The 18,916-nt window shown below is 45.6% G+C and overlaps 1 protein-coding gene across 2 annotated transcripts; it reads right to left on the reverse strand.

Annotated features, from left to right (window-relative positions):
- Positions 1–1,564: 1,564 nt before the first annotated feature.
- Positions 1,565–12,275, reverse strand: LOC134341665 (zinc finger protein 239-like). Of its 2 annotated transcripts, none has more exons than XM_063039587.1 (2): positions 12,211–12,275; positions 1,565–7,945 (listed from the first exon to the last, which is right to left on the reverse strand). In XM_063039587.1, exon 2 carries the CDS (start codon positions 7,578–7,580, stop codon positions 6,627–6,629), a length of 954 nt encoding a protein of 317 aa, XP_062895657.1. In that variant the 5' UTR covers positions 7,581–7,945; positions 12,211–12,275; the 3' UTR covers positions 1,565–6,626. The 2 variants fall into 2 exon arrangements, with proteins under 2 accessions (XP_062895657.1, XP_062895656.1); XM_063039586.1 differs by lacking the exon at positions 12,211–12,275 and adding an exon at positions 11,950–12,202.
- Between the last annotated feature and the right edge of the window lie 6,641 nt (positions 12,276–18,916).

Here is an 18,916-nt window from a genome sequence, read left to right on the forward strand (position 1 = left end):
GGGAGGGTCTCGGCCCAAAATGTTGACGGTCCATTTCCCACCACAGATGCTGCCCGACCCACTGAGTTCCTCCGGCAGTTTGTTCTTTGGTCTGTATGACCCGTGTTAGTGTGGGGAGCGGGATTTTACACCATATTCCCGGTACAATCTCAACAAAACACGAATAATTGTCACTTTGTCCGGACCATTGGCCCCGCTTGCAGGGCAACAGTCTGCCGGTGTTTGCCCCCAAATGTGGTGAATCGCCACCACCGTGGGCTCAGACATTTCCACAGATGAGCCCCTCCTGTCCCCACCGGGACAAACATCCTGTCCGCCCCCTCTCTCACCGTCTTCATCCTTTCAATAAAATCCCCCTCTCCCTCCCCGGGGAACCGGCATCAAACCGACGGGCCGAGCGGTCTCCTCCTACCTCTCAGCGATACATCAGACTCCGGCCGCAGGAGACGCTTCACAAACGCCCCAACTTCCCTCGGAGGGAAATGGAAATAAATCAGAAAGCGGACATTTACTTTGGGATTTGTCCCGCTTTAACGGGGTAACGCCCTCTCGGCTGGTCCGCCTCCACTATTGGGTGTAACCAGTGATTGACATCTCTCCGCACCAATGGGAATAGCGCAGCTCTGCAATCAGTTCAATTCCTCTGTTGACCGTCGGGGGCGGGGGTCGTGGCTCGTGCTCAGTAGCTCAGCCGTTAAACCGAAAAAGCTCGATCACAGCAGCGCGTGTGTGACGTAAGGCACCGTGCTCGAGACAGCAGATGCAGATACGGGGAGACCATGGGTGACGTCAGGCCCGTGGGGGGGGGGTGCTGTGTGACGTCACGTGAGGGGGAGCGCTTCAGTTTTAAAACACCTTTTGTTGGGTCCGATCTGGAGCAACAAAATTAAATTCGGGTTTCATCGGGACCGGATCCGGTGTTGTGAGATGTGTCCGGCTGTGCCGTGTTGTTGGTGGAGTGGGCAGCGGGGTGTTTGTCTCCGGGCTCTCCTCAGCCCCGGTTTTCACTTTGCGACCGAGCCCGGGCCGTGGATCAATTCCTTGTGGTTGTGCAGGGGGTTTGGGGCGAAGAGACTGTCTGTCTGTCTGTGTGGGTCGGGGTTATGAGTGGGTGTGGGTGTGGGTCCCGGCACAAATTAACTTGTAAACACCGGACCATCTGGTGAATTGGATCAGACAGCTTCGCTCGCCTGTCCTTTCAGGAAACAACAATTCTCTCTTCATATTAATGACTGTCTAAACTTGCTGTGAACAAGATTCTGTGTTACAAGATTGTGAGTTACAGAGTCTAGGACAGCTGTCACCGTCATGGGCTGCGAGTGCAGACAGGGATTGGGGTCACTGAGCTGTGCATCAGAGAAGGACACGGGTTTGTACAGCCTCCTGTGGGGTAGAAATGTCCACACGGTGAATTCGGATCTGCTGGCACATCGGGAGTCTGAAAGGGAAAGGGAATAGGGAAAGGGCTGAGCAGAGAGTTTTAACAGGGGAACCTGTTCAGGGGTGGAGGGGTACAGGAGCTGTCTGATAGATCGTTTTAATTGTTTTTTATAATCTGACAGATGGTGACTGAGGAAGAAGCTTGTTGACGGAGGATACCCGGAGGCGAGCAGCTCAGACACGGAATCAGGAATTGAATTGAATTGACTTTATTTCTTACATCCATCAGGAGTAAAAATCTTTATGTTACGTCTCCATCTAAATGTGCAACGTGCAATCATAATAATTTATAATAGTTTATAATAAATAAAACAGACAATGTAATATAGAGTACACTCAGATCAGCGTGAGTTCAACAGTCTGACGGCCTGGTGGAAGAAGCTGTCCCGGAGCCTGTTGGTCCTGGCTTTTATGTTGCGGTACCGCTTCCCGGATGGTATCAGGAGAGTGACAGTGATGTGATTTCCTGTGTCACGGGTACAGACAGTCGTCTCAAGTGAGGAGTTTGTGTGGAGATGCAGCTTCCCTGGAGGTGGAGGAAAGAGGACACACCAACAGGTGGAACCAGCTGTGGGAAGACATGGTTTGTCAGGTCTGACGATGAGCTGAATGTACCATAACCTTCAGACTGAATCAGAAAACCATTCTGAGGGTATTTGAAATGTCAGAAACAGGGGAGATGTGATCACATGTGCAGAGGGCAGGGGTTGTGTCTCCATCAGACCCTCAGTGAGATGGTTCAAGTTACAATGTGCAGGAATGAAAACACAGTGTTTGGTGCTGGATTTAATCATTGATTCTGACACAGTGAGAGGGTTAGTTTTGTTGTAAGGAGGCAACATTACAGTCCCCTTACTGTCTTACCTCTCTGCCTCGTCCTCCCTCTCACCCCCACATTGGACATAAGTTCAGGGTGAAAGTGAATTGTTTTAGGTGAGTCTGAAGGGGAATTCTACACTCAGAGGTTGGTGGGAGTGTGGAATGAGCTGCCAGTGAAAGTGGTGGATGTGGGTTCGATTTAGACACTAAAGAGAAATTTGGGTGATGAGATGGATGGGAGGTGCATGGAGGCTATGGTGCAGGTAGTTGGAACTAGGCAGTAAAAACAAACAGGTCAGCATTGACTGGAAGGGCCGAAGGGCCTGTTTCAGTGCTGCTGGACTCTGTGACTCTAATAATATTCTGATCTGTAATTTCCACAGTCAGTGCTTTGCTGCTGATGACTGAACCCAGAAATTTACCCAAACAAGAGCTGAAAGGCTCTCAGCTGGCTACAGAAAGCATATGCAAGCTGTGATACTTGTCAAGGGGGGTGTTACTAAGTACTGACCATGCAGGGTGCCCAAACTCTTGCTTCGGGCCCTTTTCCTTTTTTGCTATTTTGTAACTGTAAAAGATGGAAATAAAAATGTAATCTTGCTTAAAATATTAAAGAAATGTGTCATCTTTATCTATATGCCTTTTGGAAATCAGGTCATGTGCTATATTTAACTTTGTGCCTTACCAGGGGTGCCCAAACACTTGCACACCACTGTATATATCCTGTGCCTTCTGAATTGCTTCCAGAAATTCCTGCCATTGCTGCTCTGTTTTTATCCCTGCCCGTGTTCTTTGCAAATCAATTTTGACCAATTTATCTCTTATGCCTCTCTAATTCTCTTTATTCCACATCTGACTTCAGCTTCTCCTTCTCTAATGTCAGGGTGAATTTGATCATATAAAGATCCCTTGCCCCTAAGGGTTCTTTGAATTTAAGTGACCTAATTAATTCTGCTTCATTACAACACCCAATCCAGAATAGCTGATCCCCAAGTGGGCTCAACCACGAGCTGCACTGAAAAAGCATCTTGTTGGCATTCCAGGAATTCCTTCTCTTGAGACCAACACCGTCCTAATTTTCCTAATCACCTGCATGACAATCCCCCATGACTATTGTAACATTGCCCTTTTCGCACACATATTCTATCTCCCATTGTAATTTGTGGACCACATACTTACTACTGTTTGGGGGTATCTATACAATTCCCATTAGGGATTTTTTTTACATTTGCTGTTCCTTAATTCGACCCACAGATTCTACACCTTCCAACCCTATGCCACCTCTTTCTAATGAATTTATTGCATATTTTACCAACAGATCCACACAACCCCACTATCAGCTTGTTCTTGGCTTGTTCTTTCAAGAAGCATATAAGTATCTGGGAAACAAGAGGACCTGCAGATGCTAGAAATCTAGAGAATGACACACAAAGTGCTGGAGGATCTCAGCATGTCAGGCAGCATTTATGGATGGGAATCAACATTTTGGGCCAAGACCCTTCACTGGGACTCTTGACACCCACGTATCTGGAATAACAACAAGGAAAGAAAATAGAAAGTAGTGTGAAATAGGGAAAACCTTTGACAAAATTTAGTTCAAGGCTTAAAAAAACCTGCCAAACAGAGCTCAATAGTTAACAAATACAACGAAGGCAATAAACACTTTCATCAATACCAACATTGGCTTTTTTAAAGTGAAAATATCTTCGTCCCATTTCAATCAGTAAAATTTACAAAGATAAATAAGAACTTTGGAAAACTTTAGAAAAGACTATTTACACTCAAACCCACTTAGATTAACACTACCTTGGACAGAAGAAGGAAGTGAAATAACACACATTAAAACAAAATCACACAACAGTCAGATAAAACTTCTAAGTACGAGGGTGATTGATAAATTCATGGCCTAAGATAGAAGGAGATGAGTTATACAGCCCTCGTTACATGCACATGCAGTTCAACTCTTTTGAGTGATTATGCAGAAAGTTTGAAGTTAAGAACTCATCAGGGGTAATTGATAGGTTTGTGCCCAAGGTAGAAGGAAATGAGTTATTAACTTCAAACTTTCCACATAACCACTCAAAGAGCTGACCTGCATGTGCATGTAACGAGAGCTGTAAAACTCATCTCCTTCTAACTTAGGCCATGAACTCATTAATCGCCCATCTGTGGACACTTTCTGGAGGTCCAAGATCCGTATGCTCCATTAAAGCTGGACTAAGCGTGTAGGAGGGGACTATGTTGAAAAATAAATGTGCTCGGTTTTCTAAAATTGACTCCTACCTGGGGCCGCGAACATATCAATCACCCCTCATATATATTTTCATCAAAAATGAACAGGATTCAGCACTCCCTGTGTGTATATGCAATTGTGTAAGAAATACAGACCAGAAAACTTAAATGAGAGGTCAAATCAGAAAAATGAATCATCACTATGGAAGTATGACCCTCCATGGGAGACATCCCAACGATCTGAGCAGACGAGATGGTGACAAGGAAGCATCGAGCACCTGACTGAGAGTTGGAGACCTCTTCCCAGAAACAGAGGGGTTCCTTCCAGAAATACAGGACAAGGTGGTTCCAAAACGGAAAAAAAAAATCAAAAACACATGAAATATAAACAAACAAGGCAGCAAGTGCAGAAAATGCCAAGAGAAACCAGACACAATCCAACACATTTCAGGATTCTGCAGCAGTTTAACTCAATCTAATTACTTACAAAGGTACAATCAAGTGGTAAATATCATTCATCAAAATCTTGCTTTAAAATACAAACTCATGAACGCCCTCCATCAATTCGTGAAGGTACCATAAATTCAAGCCAGATCCAGAAAATCTTACAAATTATATGATAATCAATACATTATTTCAGATAGGACAATCCATAATAACCATCCGGATATAATATTACAGGATAAACAAGCAGGAACAACTCCCTCAATAGATGAAACCATTCCCAACACATCCTCACCACGGGTATTGTTTGTGTCATCAGTCAGACAACCAAATTATTTTCCCTGTCAATCAGCTTCCAAATGTTGCTACTCTGTCATTCGTTGCCACACCCCGCTGCTGATTCTCTTCTCATCATCATACGTTCTTACCCCGACCATCGTCCAGAGCCCCAAACTCTGCCCTGTGCAGACCTGCCTCTGGTTTCTGACCCTGCTCCGTTGAGCATCCAATTGATGGTTTCCCATTCTGATTTCAGTCTTTAGAGGACAGTGGTGTTTCCTTACAACCCTTTAGAAGCAGGGAAAATGACCGATAATGTGGAAATGAGCCATCAATAAGGAGGTTAACTATCAATGTCATTCTTCCTCAGCCCAGAGATTAGAGGGGCGAAGTACATCTCAGACAGAACTGCAGTCAGCTCAACTTCTTCAGTCTGCAGAAAATTCAAGGGAAACCTCTTCACCCACAGAGTGGTGACTGTTTGGAACCCATAAGCACAGGGAGAGCGAAAGATGAACAACAGGGCAGGATTTCAAAGGACCGTCGTGGAACTGAATCACTGGCAGGGTCCAGCCGGCCTGAGTCAACTCTCTACTGTACACTAGGTGTATTATAAATTCACCAAGTACCGGAGACAGAGTTTAAAATAGAACAGATTTATTTGTCTCAGATCCAAAATATTGAACTCTAGTCCCATTAAAGGTGAATATGCAGCAGAAGAAACTCCTCCCATGCCCAGTGACCAGGGTGCAGAACTGGGTGTGGGGAGCAGCAGCAATTATTGCAGATTTCAGCACTGACAGTCACTCTCGAAATTGCATTCAGCACGGTGATGGACAAATATCCAGCATGCAGCTTAATCAAACTTTCTCCCCAGTGTGAACCCGGTCGTGTGTCACAAGTGTAACACGCTGTAAGGTTTCACTGCTAAAGTAACGGCCTCTGTGCAGTGTTTCACTGCTGAGGTAATGGTTTCTCTGTAGCAGCAATGTTTAGGTTATGACTAGAGATAACAGGGTTTTGTTGTGCGGGGCTATCCAATGACAGAAATGTTCTTCCTTGTGAGTCTGGAAGAGAGATTTTCGTGATCTTTTGCTGGGGAGAGATGAGAAGACGTGAATGGAGAGAGTGGGCCCATTTTCTTTCTTTTTGTTTTCTTTACTAACCCTACAGTCAAAGTAAGAACTTTAAATCTCATTCATTTAATCACATATTGTGTACTGTTTGTTATTTCGGGGTACTGATTTGTAACAGAGGACACATCACACAGCATCCACCAAAACGAGATTTCATAAGTTTCGCCCGGCTGGTGGGCTATCACCCCCTATATTAAGCTGTTAGCCGAAGCGAGAGTTACATAAGGTTAGATGACTGAGTGAATACTTCCCACATTCACAGCACGTGATCGGCCTCTACCCAGTGTGAACTTGCTGGTGTCTCTGTAGGCGAGATGACCAAGTGAATCCCTTCCCACACACTGAGCAGGTGAATGGCCTCTCCCGAATGTGAACTGACAGGGGTGTCAGTAGGCGAGATGACCGAGTGAATCCCTTCCCACAGTCTGAGCAGGTGAACGGCCTCTCCCTGGTGTGAACTGACTGGTGTGCTTGTAGGCTAGCTAACTGTGTGAACCCCTTCCCACACTCTGAGCAGGTGAATGGCCTCTCCCCAGTGTGAACTCGCTGATGTACCTTCAGATGAGATGACGAAGTGAATCCTTTCCCACAGGTTGAGCAGGTGAATGGCCTCTCTCCAGTGTGAACTCGCTGATGTACCTTCAGTTGAGATAATTCAGTGAATCCCTTCCCACAGTCTGAGCAGGTGAATGGCCTCTCTCCAGTGTGAACTCGCTGATGTACCTTCAGATGAGATGATTCAGTGAATCCCTTCCCACAGTCTGCGCAGGTGAATGGCCTCTCCCCAGTGTGAACTGACTGGTGTCTCAGTAGGTGAGAAGATTTAGTGAATCCCTTCCCACAGTCCGAGCAGGTGAAGGGCCACTCTCCGGTGTGAACTGACTGGTGTCTCAGTAACTGAGATGACAAAGAGAATCCCTTCCCACAGTCTGAGCAGGTAAACGGCCTCTCTCTGGTGTGAACATGCTGATGTATCTTCAGTTGGGATGACCGAGTGAAGGTCTTCCCACAGTCTGAGCAAGTGAATGGCCTCTCCTCAGTATGAGCTCGCCGATGTACCTTCAGTTGAGATGATTCCATGAATCCCTTCCCGCAGTCAGAGCAAGTGAACATCCTCTCCCCTGTGTGAACTGACCGGTGTCTCAGTAGGTGGGATGACTGAGTGAATCCCTTCCCACAGTCCGAGCAGGTGAACGGCCTCTCCCCAGTGTGAACTCGCTGGTGTGCCATTAGGTCAGACGACTGAGTGAATCCTTCCCCAAAAGTTCAGCATATAACCAGCGTCTGCCCAGTGTGAACTGACTGGTGTGTCCACAGGTGGGAAGACCGACTGAATCCCTTCTCACACACAAAACAGGTGAATGTCCTTGTCCCAGTGTGAACTTGCTGATGTACCTTCAGTGGAGATGACCGACTGATCCATTCCTACTGTCTGAGCAAATGAATGGGCTCCCCCGTGTAAAATGACAGGTGTGCCAGCAGGTCAGATGATCGAGTGAATCTCTTGCTCCACTTATTAAATGTCTGGACAGAGACAGCAAAACTGGTGTGTTGTGTTCGAGATTCCCGGAAACAAATTCCTCGTCATTTTTAACCTGCAAAAAAGATTTACAAAACCGATCAATGGGTGTAGGACAACATTTCAGATGAGATCACTTGATTTGTCATGGTGTGAACTGATATCACACTGTTACTGTGAGGTTCAACCCAGGTTAGAGAGAGAAATCATCTTCTGAATGGGCACAGTGCTGGTATCTGGAATGACCATCAAATTCTGATGCTCTTCCTGAATGAATGGGGCATTTCTGCCATCTCCAATCTGTGACCTGGCTCAGTTTGACTCTCTCCATTAGTATTATTCCCTGTTCCCACTGAGCTGCATGGGTTCCTGGCCCCACAGTAACTGAAACACTCTCACGCAAATAGCCGGCAGTGCATTCCACACACCCACCACTCTCTGTGTAAAAAACTTACCCCTGACATCCCCTTGGTATCTATTTCCAAATACCTCAAAACCATGCCCCCTTGTGTTACCCATTTCAGCCCTGGGAAAAAACCTCTGGGTGTCCACATGATCAATGCTGCTCATCATCTTATACACCTAAAAAAGGCTCCAAACATAAACAGGGAAGTTATACATTGCTTTGAGGATTTGTTTGAAGTATACAAAATTATGAGGGTATAGATAGGGTAAATGCAAGCAGCTTTTTCCATGGAGATTGGGTGGGATGACAACCAGAGGTCATGGGGAAGGTGAAAATTTAACAGGAACATGTGGAAAAGCTGTTTACTGAAATGGTCATGAGAGTGTGGAATGAGATGCCAGCACGAGTGGTGAATATGAGCTCAGTTTCACCATTTCAAAGAAGTTCAGATGGGGGTCTGGATGGAAGGGGTACAGAGGCTGATGGTCCCGGTGCAGATTGGTGCATTAGACAGCTTAAATGTTTTTTTTGGCATTGACTAGATGGGCCAAATAGCCTGTTTCCTTACTGAACTTCTCCATGTTTCTATGACAGAGAAGCTGGCCAAACTTGTTTGGAAGAGAAAAGGTAAGAGTGACAACGGAGCAGCAATGGTTGGAGTTTCTGGGAGCAATTCAGGAGCTGAGTGATCGATACATCCCAAAGAAGTGGAAGCATTGGAAAGGCAGGAGGACACAACCGTGGCTGAAATGAGAAACCAAAGCCAACATCAAAGACAAAGAGAGGGCAAACAAAAGAGCAAAATGTATTGGGAAACTTTTAGAAACCTACTGAAGACCACTAAAAAAAAAGTCAGATGAGCTCAGGGCATGAAATGATGATATTGTAGTCATTAATGAGTCTTGGTAGCACCCAACAGTCTGAGGCATTTAGAGGAACAAAATATCCGGGGTCTCAATATCTCTTGAAAACCAAGGTTCCCTGCACCAGTTACCTTTCAACTTTTATTTTTGCAGGCTCATACAAACTCTATACCCTCAAACTTTCACTTCTGAAGGCCTCCCACTTACCAAGTACTCCTTTGCCAGAAAACAGCCTGTCCCAAACCACACTTGTCAGATCCTTTCTGATACCATCAAAATTGACCTTTCTCCAATTTAGAATCTCAACCCATGGTCCAGACCTCTCTTTTTCCATATTTACTTTGAATCTCATGGCATTATGATCACTGATTTCTGTCTCCAGCCCTGGATCATTTCCTAACAGCTTACTGCACACTTCTACTTTGGGAAGTCTACGTACTGATTAAGGGCACATTTGACAAACTCTACCCCATTTAGTCCTTTTACAGTATGGGAGTCCCAGTCAATATATGGAAAGTTAAAATCAGTTACTGAATCAACCTTTGTTTATTGGCATGCTCTGCGATCTCTCTACAAATTTGTTCCTCTAAATCCCTCAGACTGTTGTGTACGATCAAGTCCCAATAATGGCTACAACATCATAATTCCCTGTCCTGAGCTCATCCGGCATTCCTACGATGCTTCTTTCAGTGTGATATACTCAGCTCAGCACATTCATCACACCATGCTCAATCATTTGATTGCTGACTCTATCTGAGGTCTGAACAACATCTGACTGGTGTCAAGGAAACAAACTCTCCCTCATTGTCACAAAAACAAAGGAGCTGATTGTGGATGACAGGAGGAATGGAGACGGGCTAACCCCTATTGACATCAATCGATCTGGGGTTGAGAGGGTGAACAGCTTTAAGTTCCTCGGTATAAACATCATCGAGGATCTCACATGGTCTGTACATACTGGCTGTGTTGTGAAAAGAGCACAACAGCTCCTCTTTCACCTCAGACGGTTGAAGAGGTTTGGGATGGGGTCCTAAATCCTAAGGACTTTCCATAGGGACACAATTGAGAGCATCCTGACTGGGTGCATCACTGCCTGGTATGGGAACTGTACTTCCCTCAATCACAGGACCCTGCAGAGAGTGGTGCGGATAGCCCAGCGCATCTGTAGATGTGAACTTCCCACTATTCAGGACATTTACAGAGACAGGTGTGTAAAATGGGCCCAAAGGATATTGGGGACCCAATTCACCACAACTACAAACTGTTCCTGCTGCTACCATCCAGGAAACGGTACCACAGCAAAAGGACCAACAGGCTCCGGGACATCATCTTCCACCAGGCCATCAGAGTGATTAACTCATGCTGATACAATTGCACTTCTGTGTTATATTGACTGCCCTATGTACAAACTATTTATTATAAATTACTATAAATTACACATTGCACATTTAGACAGAGACGTAATGTAAAGATTTCTACTCCTCATGTATATGAAGGATGTATGTAATAAAGTCAATCCAATTCAAATCACCTTCTCCAGTATCTGTTCTGTCATTTGGGCTCCCATTCCCCCTGCAACTTATTTCAACCACATCACCTCTCCCCCCAAAATAGCACGAGCAAGTCTTACCCCTGCACTAGGATATTAGTCCCCTCTTGTTCTGTTCCCCTAACTAACAAATCCCCTGTCACCCCTTTGACTTTCCTCTGCCAGGTAATCTCCCCCCGCCAACATTTTCTAAAGTGGTCCACCTGTTGTGCAGGATAGCAACAAGAGTTCTCTGCGATGGCTATTTAACCTCATTCCCCTTCCTGACTCTCACCCAGTTTCCGGTGTCCTGCGCCTTGGGTGTAACTCACCTCTCTTCATGTCATATCTATCACCCCTCCAACTCCTGGCTGATCGGGAATTCATCCATTTCAAGTTCAACTCCTTGAGTGCAGGATTACAAGCTGCAGCTGGATGCATATCTTGTAGGTGAGGGCATCAGGGACATGGGAGGTCTCCCACCTTCCCACCAATGTCCCCTCTAATTCGTAATGACCAGTGTGCACATTAATCTTGTACTGTGCATTTTTCACCCAGTGACAAGATGTTCACAGTAAATTTATATAGGAGAGGTATTCATTTTAACAACTAGCAAATCACTGTCCATAGGAACTGTAATCTCATCTGGGTATGATCAAGTTCATCTACACTCTCACACAACCTATGTAGCAGGCTTGTAACAGGTAATGAAGGATTTTCTCACCAGAGCTTTTGCACATTGTCCATATGTGGTTTGCTTGCTAAATTATTCTTTAAAAAGTCAGATTTCAAAATATCACTCCACTTCTTCCCACTTGCAAATTCTCCAGCAACTTTTGCATCACCGCAACACAGGTAACACCAGTTTCTGTAATGTACATAAATATTTCCCCTGAACCCTCCCCCAGGTGATTGACTGTGGTGAACTCATTGATAGCAATGCCAATGAATATAAAGGGAAACGCAGTATTCTGTCCCACTGGAGTCTGGCACATTTGTGATGTGAAAGCTATTTGTTGCCCAGGACAAAGGTATTTGATATCATTATGTACCCAGAGAGAATGGGTCAAAACATGTCCTCACGGGTAGAAAGGTGCAGAACAAGAGGAGATAGAACAAGCAACACACACAAAATGCTGGAGGAACTCAGCAGGCCAGGCAGCATCTGCGGAAAAGTGTACTAATGCTGAATTCCGGCATTTTGTGTGTGTTGCTTGCATTTCCAGCATCCGCAGATTTTCTCTTGTCTGTGACTGGAGGCAGAACAAAGGTGATTTTCTCACCTGGTGATGTAAAAGATTTTTTCCCCTTTCTCCGAGTTCCCGATCCTTGCATTTAGACAGCTGGAGCTCAGCTCTGTCTGAGAGATCCATCGGTTCCCATTCCCCCATCAGCCGGAAGCTCCCCGGGGTCCGTGCAGGGATCGTGGGGCTAAGAGAGAGGGAAGAGAACAGGACTATCCCGGGATTGCGGGTCACAGTGTCCGGATCACAGCAATTGCCCCTCAGTCGGTAGTGAAAACGGTCTCACGGAGAAACACTCACCGGCAGCGATATCCGAGGCCTTTTGTGTACTGCGCATGCGTGATATTCGGGACCAGCCGCAACCCTGACGCCTGCGCATTCGGTCGGTGCTTCAGCGACGGCGAGAATTGTAACGCAGAGCTTTCAAGTTAATCACGGTGCCATTGAAAGTTTCTGCAAGCACCGGTTCAAGTACATACCTCAGATTTGTTTGTGTGTAGAAAACTCAGCACCTTTTTTAACGCAGAAAGCAGCTCCCATAAAAACAATACACTTAATATCAGCAAACTTTCCGCGTGTTTAATGCCAAAGTAGAACATTCTTACAAATGCAGATATAAAACACAAGAGATTCTGCATTTGCTGGAGATGTAGACACATACACATAAAATGCTGGAGGAACTCTGCAGTTCAGGCAGCAACTAAGCAGAGGAGTACACAGCCAATGCATGCTGAAGGGGCTCGGCCTACACGTTGTCTATTTATTCTTCTCCACATTGACCGCCTGATCTGTTGATTTCCACCGGTATTTTGCAGAAATTAAACACTTTTTTTTCGATCAACCAGTTTCCAAATGTTTCTGATCTTTCATTTTTAGCCGCATCCTGCTGATCTGATTCCTCTTCCTCCTCCTCCTTGTAAACTCTAGTTCCCATCTCTTTCTGGAGCCCCAAACCCCTGACTCAGGCTGGTAACTCTTTGGTTTCTGACCCTGCTCCATCGAAGATTCACTCACTAGTCTGCTGTCAGACTTTAGAGGCGCGTTGCAACAACTCAGCTGTCTGAGGCACAGTCCTCTGAAATTAGTGAATATGACACCAAAAGTTGAAAAGCGCAGGGAAGGAAGTGTTTAACCACCTTAGTCCGGAGCCCTGAAGAACGTGAAAACCACAGTGAGCTCATCGTCTTATTCCGTCTGGAGAAAATCATGCAGGAAATTCATGCAGGAAATTGATACAGGTGTATGATGAGAGGCATTGGTCGTGTGGATAGCTAGAGGCTTTTCCCAGGACTGAACTTCCTCCCTGATGTGAAGTTGCTGGTGCTGCAGCAGATGGGATGATTGAGTAAAACTCTTTGCTCACTCCGGACAGAAGTGTGGCCTCTATTTATAGTGAACTCACCGGAGCATCACAAGGTGGGTTAACTGAATGAGTCGCTTCACACACACGGAGCAGGTGAACGGCCGCTTCCCGGTGCGAAGCTGTTGGTGTATCTGCGATGGCGACTGAATCCCTTCCAAAATGAGAGCCAGTATGGCGATGTATCCAATCAGATCACGGACATGGACACGTGATCGGGCTCTCCTTGTAGCGAGTGGGGCGCTGTCTTCTCCAGCATCTCCGTCTCCACATTCAAGGATCGGCGGCATTCAAGCGCTGGTGAACTGACAGATACAGCGGAACGAACGGGCTGCTGTGTTTGTCATTCCCATACACAAATCCTTTGACTTTTCTACACTGTTAAAAGTTTACAAAGCACGTCAGTGGGTGAAGGACAACATTTCAACTCAGATAATTATAGTCTCCATGGTTATTTCTGATATAAAAAAATACTGGCACAGCTCAAAACAATTTGGAGGAACAAGTAACACACACAAAATTCGCTGGTGGAACGCAGCAGGCCAGGCAGCATCTATAGGAAGAGGTACAGTCGACGTTTCGGGCCGAGACCCTTCGTCAGGACTAACTGAAAGAAGAAATATTAAGAGATTTGAAAGTAGGAGGGAGAGAGGGAAGATCCAAAATGACAGAAGAAGACAGGAGGGGAGGGGTGAATCAAAGAGCTGGAAAGTTGATTGGCAAAAGGGACACGAGGCTGGCGAAGGGAGAGGATCAGGGGAGGGGAAGCCTGGGGAGAGAGAAGGCGGGAGGGGAGCCCGGAGGGTGGAGAGCAGACAAGGAGTTATAGTGAGAGGGAGAAAAACGAGAGAGAGCGAAAAGGGGGGAAATAACAAATATATTAAAAAAAAATAAATAAGGGATGGGGTGTGAAGGGGAAGAGGAGCATGAACGGAAGTTAGAGTGGTCAATATACATGCCATAGGGTTGGAGGCTACCCAGACGGAATATAAAGTGTTGTTCCTGCAACTTGAGTGTGGCTTCATCTTGACAGTAGAGGAGGCTGTGGGAATCATATCAGAATGGGAATGGGAGGTGGAATTTAAATGTGTGGCCACTGGAATAACAAGACCTTTCTTGGGCCTGCAGGATGTCCCAGTCGGTGTTGTAAGAAGCGGTGATCGGAGCCCAGTTGTTCCCAAACTGTGTCAAAAATTTGGCTGAGGGACCAAATCAATATTACTCAGTCTACTATTGACAAAAAAAATGTATATTTATATCCTGAAAATGAAACCAACTGTATATTAGATCCCGAGGGTTTCGGGAGTTTGGAAAAATTAAATAAGGGTGTCTGTGGGTTTTTGTTTCCCGGGGTTTGTTTCCACGCCCTGATATTGATGGAGTGATGCGGGAGTTCAGAGCCGACACAGCGGGGTCCGATACCGGTCAGACGGGGTAAGTTACAGGCGACACTCCGCTCCGGGACCATCAGTACCGGAGCATTTAGAATAACGCCGCAGTAATTCGGAGCGGGTCAGGGAGAATATTAAATAAAACCAACACAGGAACTTTCTGATCCGATCCCCTGACAGAGTGTGAAGGATCCGCGACGAAGAGTAGTTGCAGAATTTAAAATAAGCGAGCCGAGCCGGGCCCGTGTGGGCGGAAGCCGAGGAGGAGATCGATGCCTGCGAACGGGGGAAGTAAATCTGCAACGAGCTTTGGAAACTGTCCGTGGACAAAGTCGGAGACAGCGGGGCTGAGCGGGACCGGACAGTGTGAACAGATGTGACCGGATCGCGGGAATCACTGTCGCTGAGAAAGTTGCCGAGGCTTTATCGGCTTTGCATATCAGTCAGAAACCTGATGGACAGAGATTTACACTGATTTTCCAAAGCGTTCCCGGCCTCCTTCCCGAACCCTGCTCTCCGTGCAGTCAGCGCCCCGGACCGGAACGTTTCTCCCGGCATCGGCACCTTTGAGGCGCCGGCGATCCCCGCCTTCCGCGTTTTAAACCTCCGGGAATGAGCTGCTCTCCATTTCCAGCATTTCCCTGCCCCGAGACCCACGGAGCGGACACACAGTAACTCACTCGCTCTCTCTGTTGTTTCCAGTGAATTTAGTGGCGATGGTGATCCTGTCCCGGGGAAATTGCGGCCTCTCCACCCGCACCACTCGCTACCCGGTGGCCACGGCAGCGGCGGATCTACTGACCATCGTGTTTGCGGTGATATTGTGGCGGGTCGGTTATTATTACTTCCCCGGGACTTTCCTGGACATCACCCCCGTGTGCAGTGTGATCGCTGTCCACACTGTCCAGTGTGAGAGGCAGCTACAGAAAGTTCTGTCTGGTTCACCGTCACTTTTACTTTTCTTCGGTTTGTCGCCATCTGCTGTCAGAAGCGGGAAGTAAAATATTGCACCGGGAAAACTGCGGCTGTGGTTCTGACAACAACCGGCGTTCTGCTCTGTTTTATTAATGTGCCCGAATTCTTTATATATTGTCCTGTGAAAATGGTTGACAATATACCCTGGGACTGTATTGAAATACCGGGCTACTATACGGATCCCCGGGAGGCTGGGATATGACCGGCTTTCTACCGTCCTAACGCCATTACTCCCGCTCGTGTTAATACTACTGTTCAACGCTCTCACAGTCAGACACATTTTAGTGACCAGTCGCGTCCGTGAGGGGCTGAGGGGTCAGAGCAAGGCGGAGAACCGCAGTGACCCGGAGATGGGGAGCAGGAGGAGGTCTGTGATCTTACTTCTCACCATCTCCGGAAGCTTCATCACCCTGTGGTTGGTGAGTGTTGCCGAATTCCTTTATAACACCATCGCCGGTTGGATCAAAATAATTACAACGATTCTGAATTCAGTTTTCAACACACCGGAGACATGCTGATGATATTAAGTTGCTGCACACACACGTTTATTTATGGGGTAACTCTGTCCAAGTTCAGAGAGCAGTTCATCAGCGCAGCGAAATATCCGCTCACGTCAATTATTCAACTAATTAACAAACAACATATCTGAGCACTTCTCGACGGCGGTCGCAATTATTTTCTATCTTAACTCTACAGAATCAATGATCATCGGAGAACGTGGCAGCGGGGAGAGTAAATCTGGTTTAGCACCCGAGAGAAACACAGCACAGGAACAGACTCTCCGACACCCGCACCCCGCCACCTCCACTCCTACCAATTATTAAACTCATCCTACCTTTTATTTTCAGTTTTCCACTATATTCCAGCCCTCGTCACCGCCAGACCCTTTTCGGTCATGAGAAAGCGAGACAGGTTCTGGGGACATTCAAGACCAAATCGGCAAAAATGCCGCTTATTCGTTACTTTGGTCTTTTGCATAAGAATGAATGGAAAAAAAAAGAAAGTCAACACGAACTGACAGTGAAGCTTGGACATGTCCGTCGCATTAGACAAAGATGTTACAGAGAAATATTTAACACCACAGAACTCATTCATAATTGTGCAAATTGTTACGGAAATCTCCGGTGCCTACTCTGCTTCAAGGAAAATAATGTCATCTCAGTTCCTGATTTCTAATAAATGCCCGTCCGATCAAATTGCGTGTTGACTCTCCTCTGCATTCACTCCAGTGGAATCGCATGTTTATTTTTATTTTTTTATTTCAGCTAAAACTGATAAAAATTGCGTTATGGACATAGACAAGCGCACTTATTTCTCAATCGCTTGGAACTTTTGGACTATTCTGGTGCTTTTTATTATTGTGCCTTTCTGGAGATTTGAATAAATATTGCCGTGCAGGTCGAAATGTTTAGAGCTATTGTGTAGTGATTTGGGGAAGATGCCAGTCGTGTATATTACAACGGGACAATGTATACCCCCTTCATGTACCATAGTCGTTCATTTCCCTCTTTCGTCAACTTATTTCTGGTGTTTTACACTGACTGATTTCCGTGGGTTGTGTGTGTTCGGAGTGGCCATACCCATTAAATAAATTATTACTGCATATTTATCCTGTAATATTATATTCGGGCGGGTACCAGGTATTATCCCATCTCCAATAATGTATCGGTCGTAATATAATTGTGGGGTCCTGACATTAAAACCGGATCAAGATTGTATTTATAATAATGCATAGTATGTTTCATGATTTTGTATCTTAAAGCAAGAATTTGGTGAAAGATGTTTGTCGCCTGATGGTGCCTGTGTAAGTAATCGGATTGAATTAGATTGTTGCAGGATACTGTAATTGTGGGATTTTTTTTTCCGGTTTCACATGGCATATTCTGCTTTTATCGTCTTGAATTTGTTAGCCTTTTATTGCGCATCTTTGATGTTTTTGTCTTAACCACCTGGACCAGTATTGTCACAAGGAAACATCCAGTTTCTGGGAAGAAGTCTCCAGCTTTGAGCCTGTCGTCGGACACGTTCTCGTTGACACCTAGTCTGCCATGATCGTGGGGATCCCATCCATGGACGGTTATGCTTTCCCAGTGGCTAACTCTTTCTTCCAGAGCAGTGTTTGCCAACCTTTTTAACCCAACGCCCACATACTTGCCAACGCCCTCCTGAAGACCTTCATAGTCGCCATACTCGCCCCTCTGAGACCGAATATACTTTCCAGCGCTCCCATCGTGTAAAAACATGGCTATCATATGCCAGCATGAAAGAAATATTCTGCTTTGACTTTTTATTTATCTTTAAACCTAGTTTTCACAGTACCTTTACCCTGCACAGTAGCTGCGGGGTGTTGACAATGAATGACACCACGGACTTGCAATTTAAGTTTCAGAAATTCCACTAAACCAGCATGGCGACCTGTCCTATATGCCGCTCTATCCATTGCACAAGAAATCCTGTTCCTAATCAAAATAATTTTGTCATCAATATACATTTTGAGCTCTCATAGATTTATTCCACGTTAATATCTGTTTTCAACTATTTACAATAGGAAATCCCTTCATCGACTTTTCCATTTTTGATTAGCCATACATATGCCATTAGCAAGGTCTCATTGTCCCGCATAATTGACTCATACAGTTGGCTCCCAAATTCTGTTGTATTTTTTTTTGTGTAGTTCTGTGCATAGTGATACTTAATGTCCTTATTCATGTCATCAGTACGACGAGACACAGAGTTATTACTCAGGGGAATTGATTTTAAAATACTGGTATCCGTTTTGAGAACAGTGGCGAGCACTTCTGATACAACAGGCATTAATAATCTTTATCTAATTGTATGAGATCTTTCACACTTTGCTATCATTTTGGAAATGTTATGAGAAGCAAGGAGATCGCGATCAAGGATATTTTTAGCTTTCCTGGCAAATGACTCGAGTGTACAACGCCTGTCAAACGCTTCTTTCATCCTCTGGAACTGAGTAATAACATAGGTAGCCTTTTCGGGGTGTCTTTTACGGAAGTGTTCCTGCAATCTTGATAGTTTCAGTGTTTCATTAGACAGTACAGTATTACGAATAAGACACATGGGGCGTCGCTGATCTGACAGAAATAGAATAAATCCATACTCCAGGTACGTAAAGAAGCACTTTTTGTAGTTTCTGATTCTTAGCAGAATTAGAATTCAAGTCCTCATCGCCTTCAGATTCACAGAGATCCTGTCGTACGTATTAAGCCATCATTATCGGGGTTAGACTGTTAAATTGCATGAACTCGTTCCGTGC

The sequence above is a fragment of the Mobula hypostoma genome, unplaced genomic scaffold (assembly GCF_963921235.1).
Source record: "Mobula hypostoma unplaced genomic scaffold, sMobHyp1.1 scaffold_36, whole genome shotgun sequence".
Lineage (NCBI taxonomy): Eukaryota > Metazoa > Chordata > Chondrichthyes > Myliobatiformes > Myliobatidae > Mobula > Mobula hypostoma.

Bases quoted from the DNA above. Each gene is read 5' to 3' on its own strand.
- LOC134341665 (XM_063039587.1), bottom strand. From the start codon at position 7,580: ATGGCACACCAGCGAGTTCACACTGGGGAGAGGCCGTTCACCTGCTCG.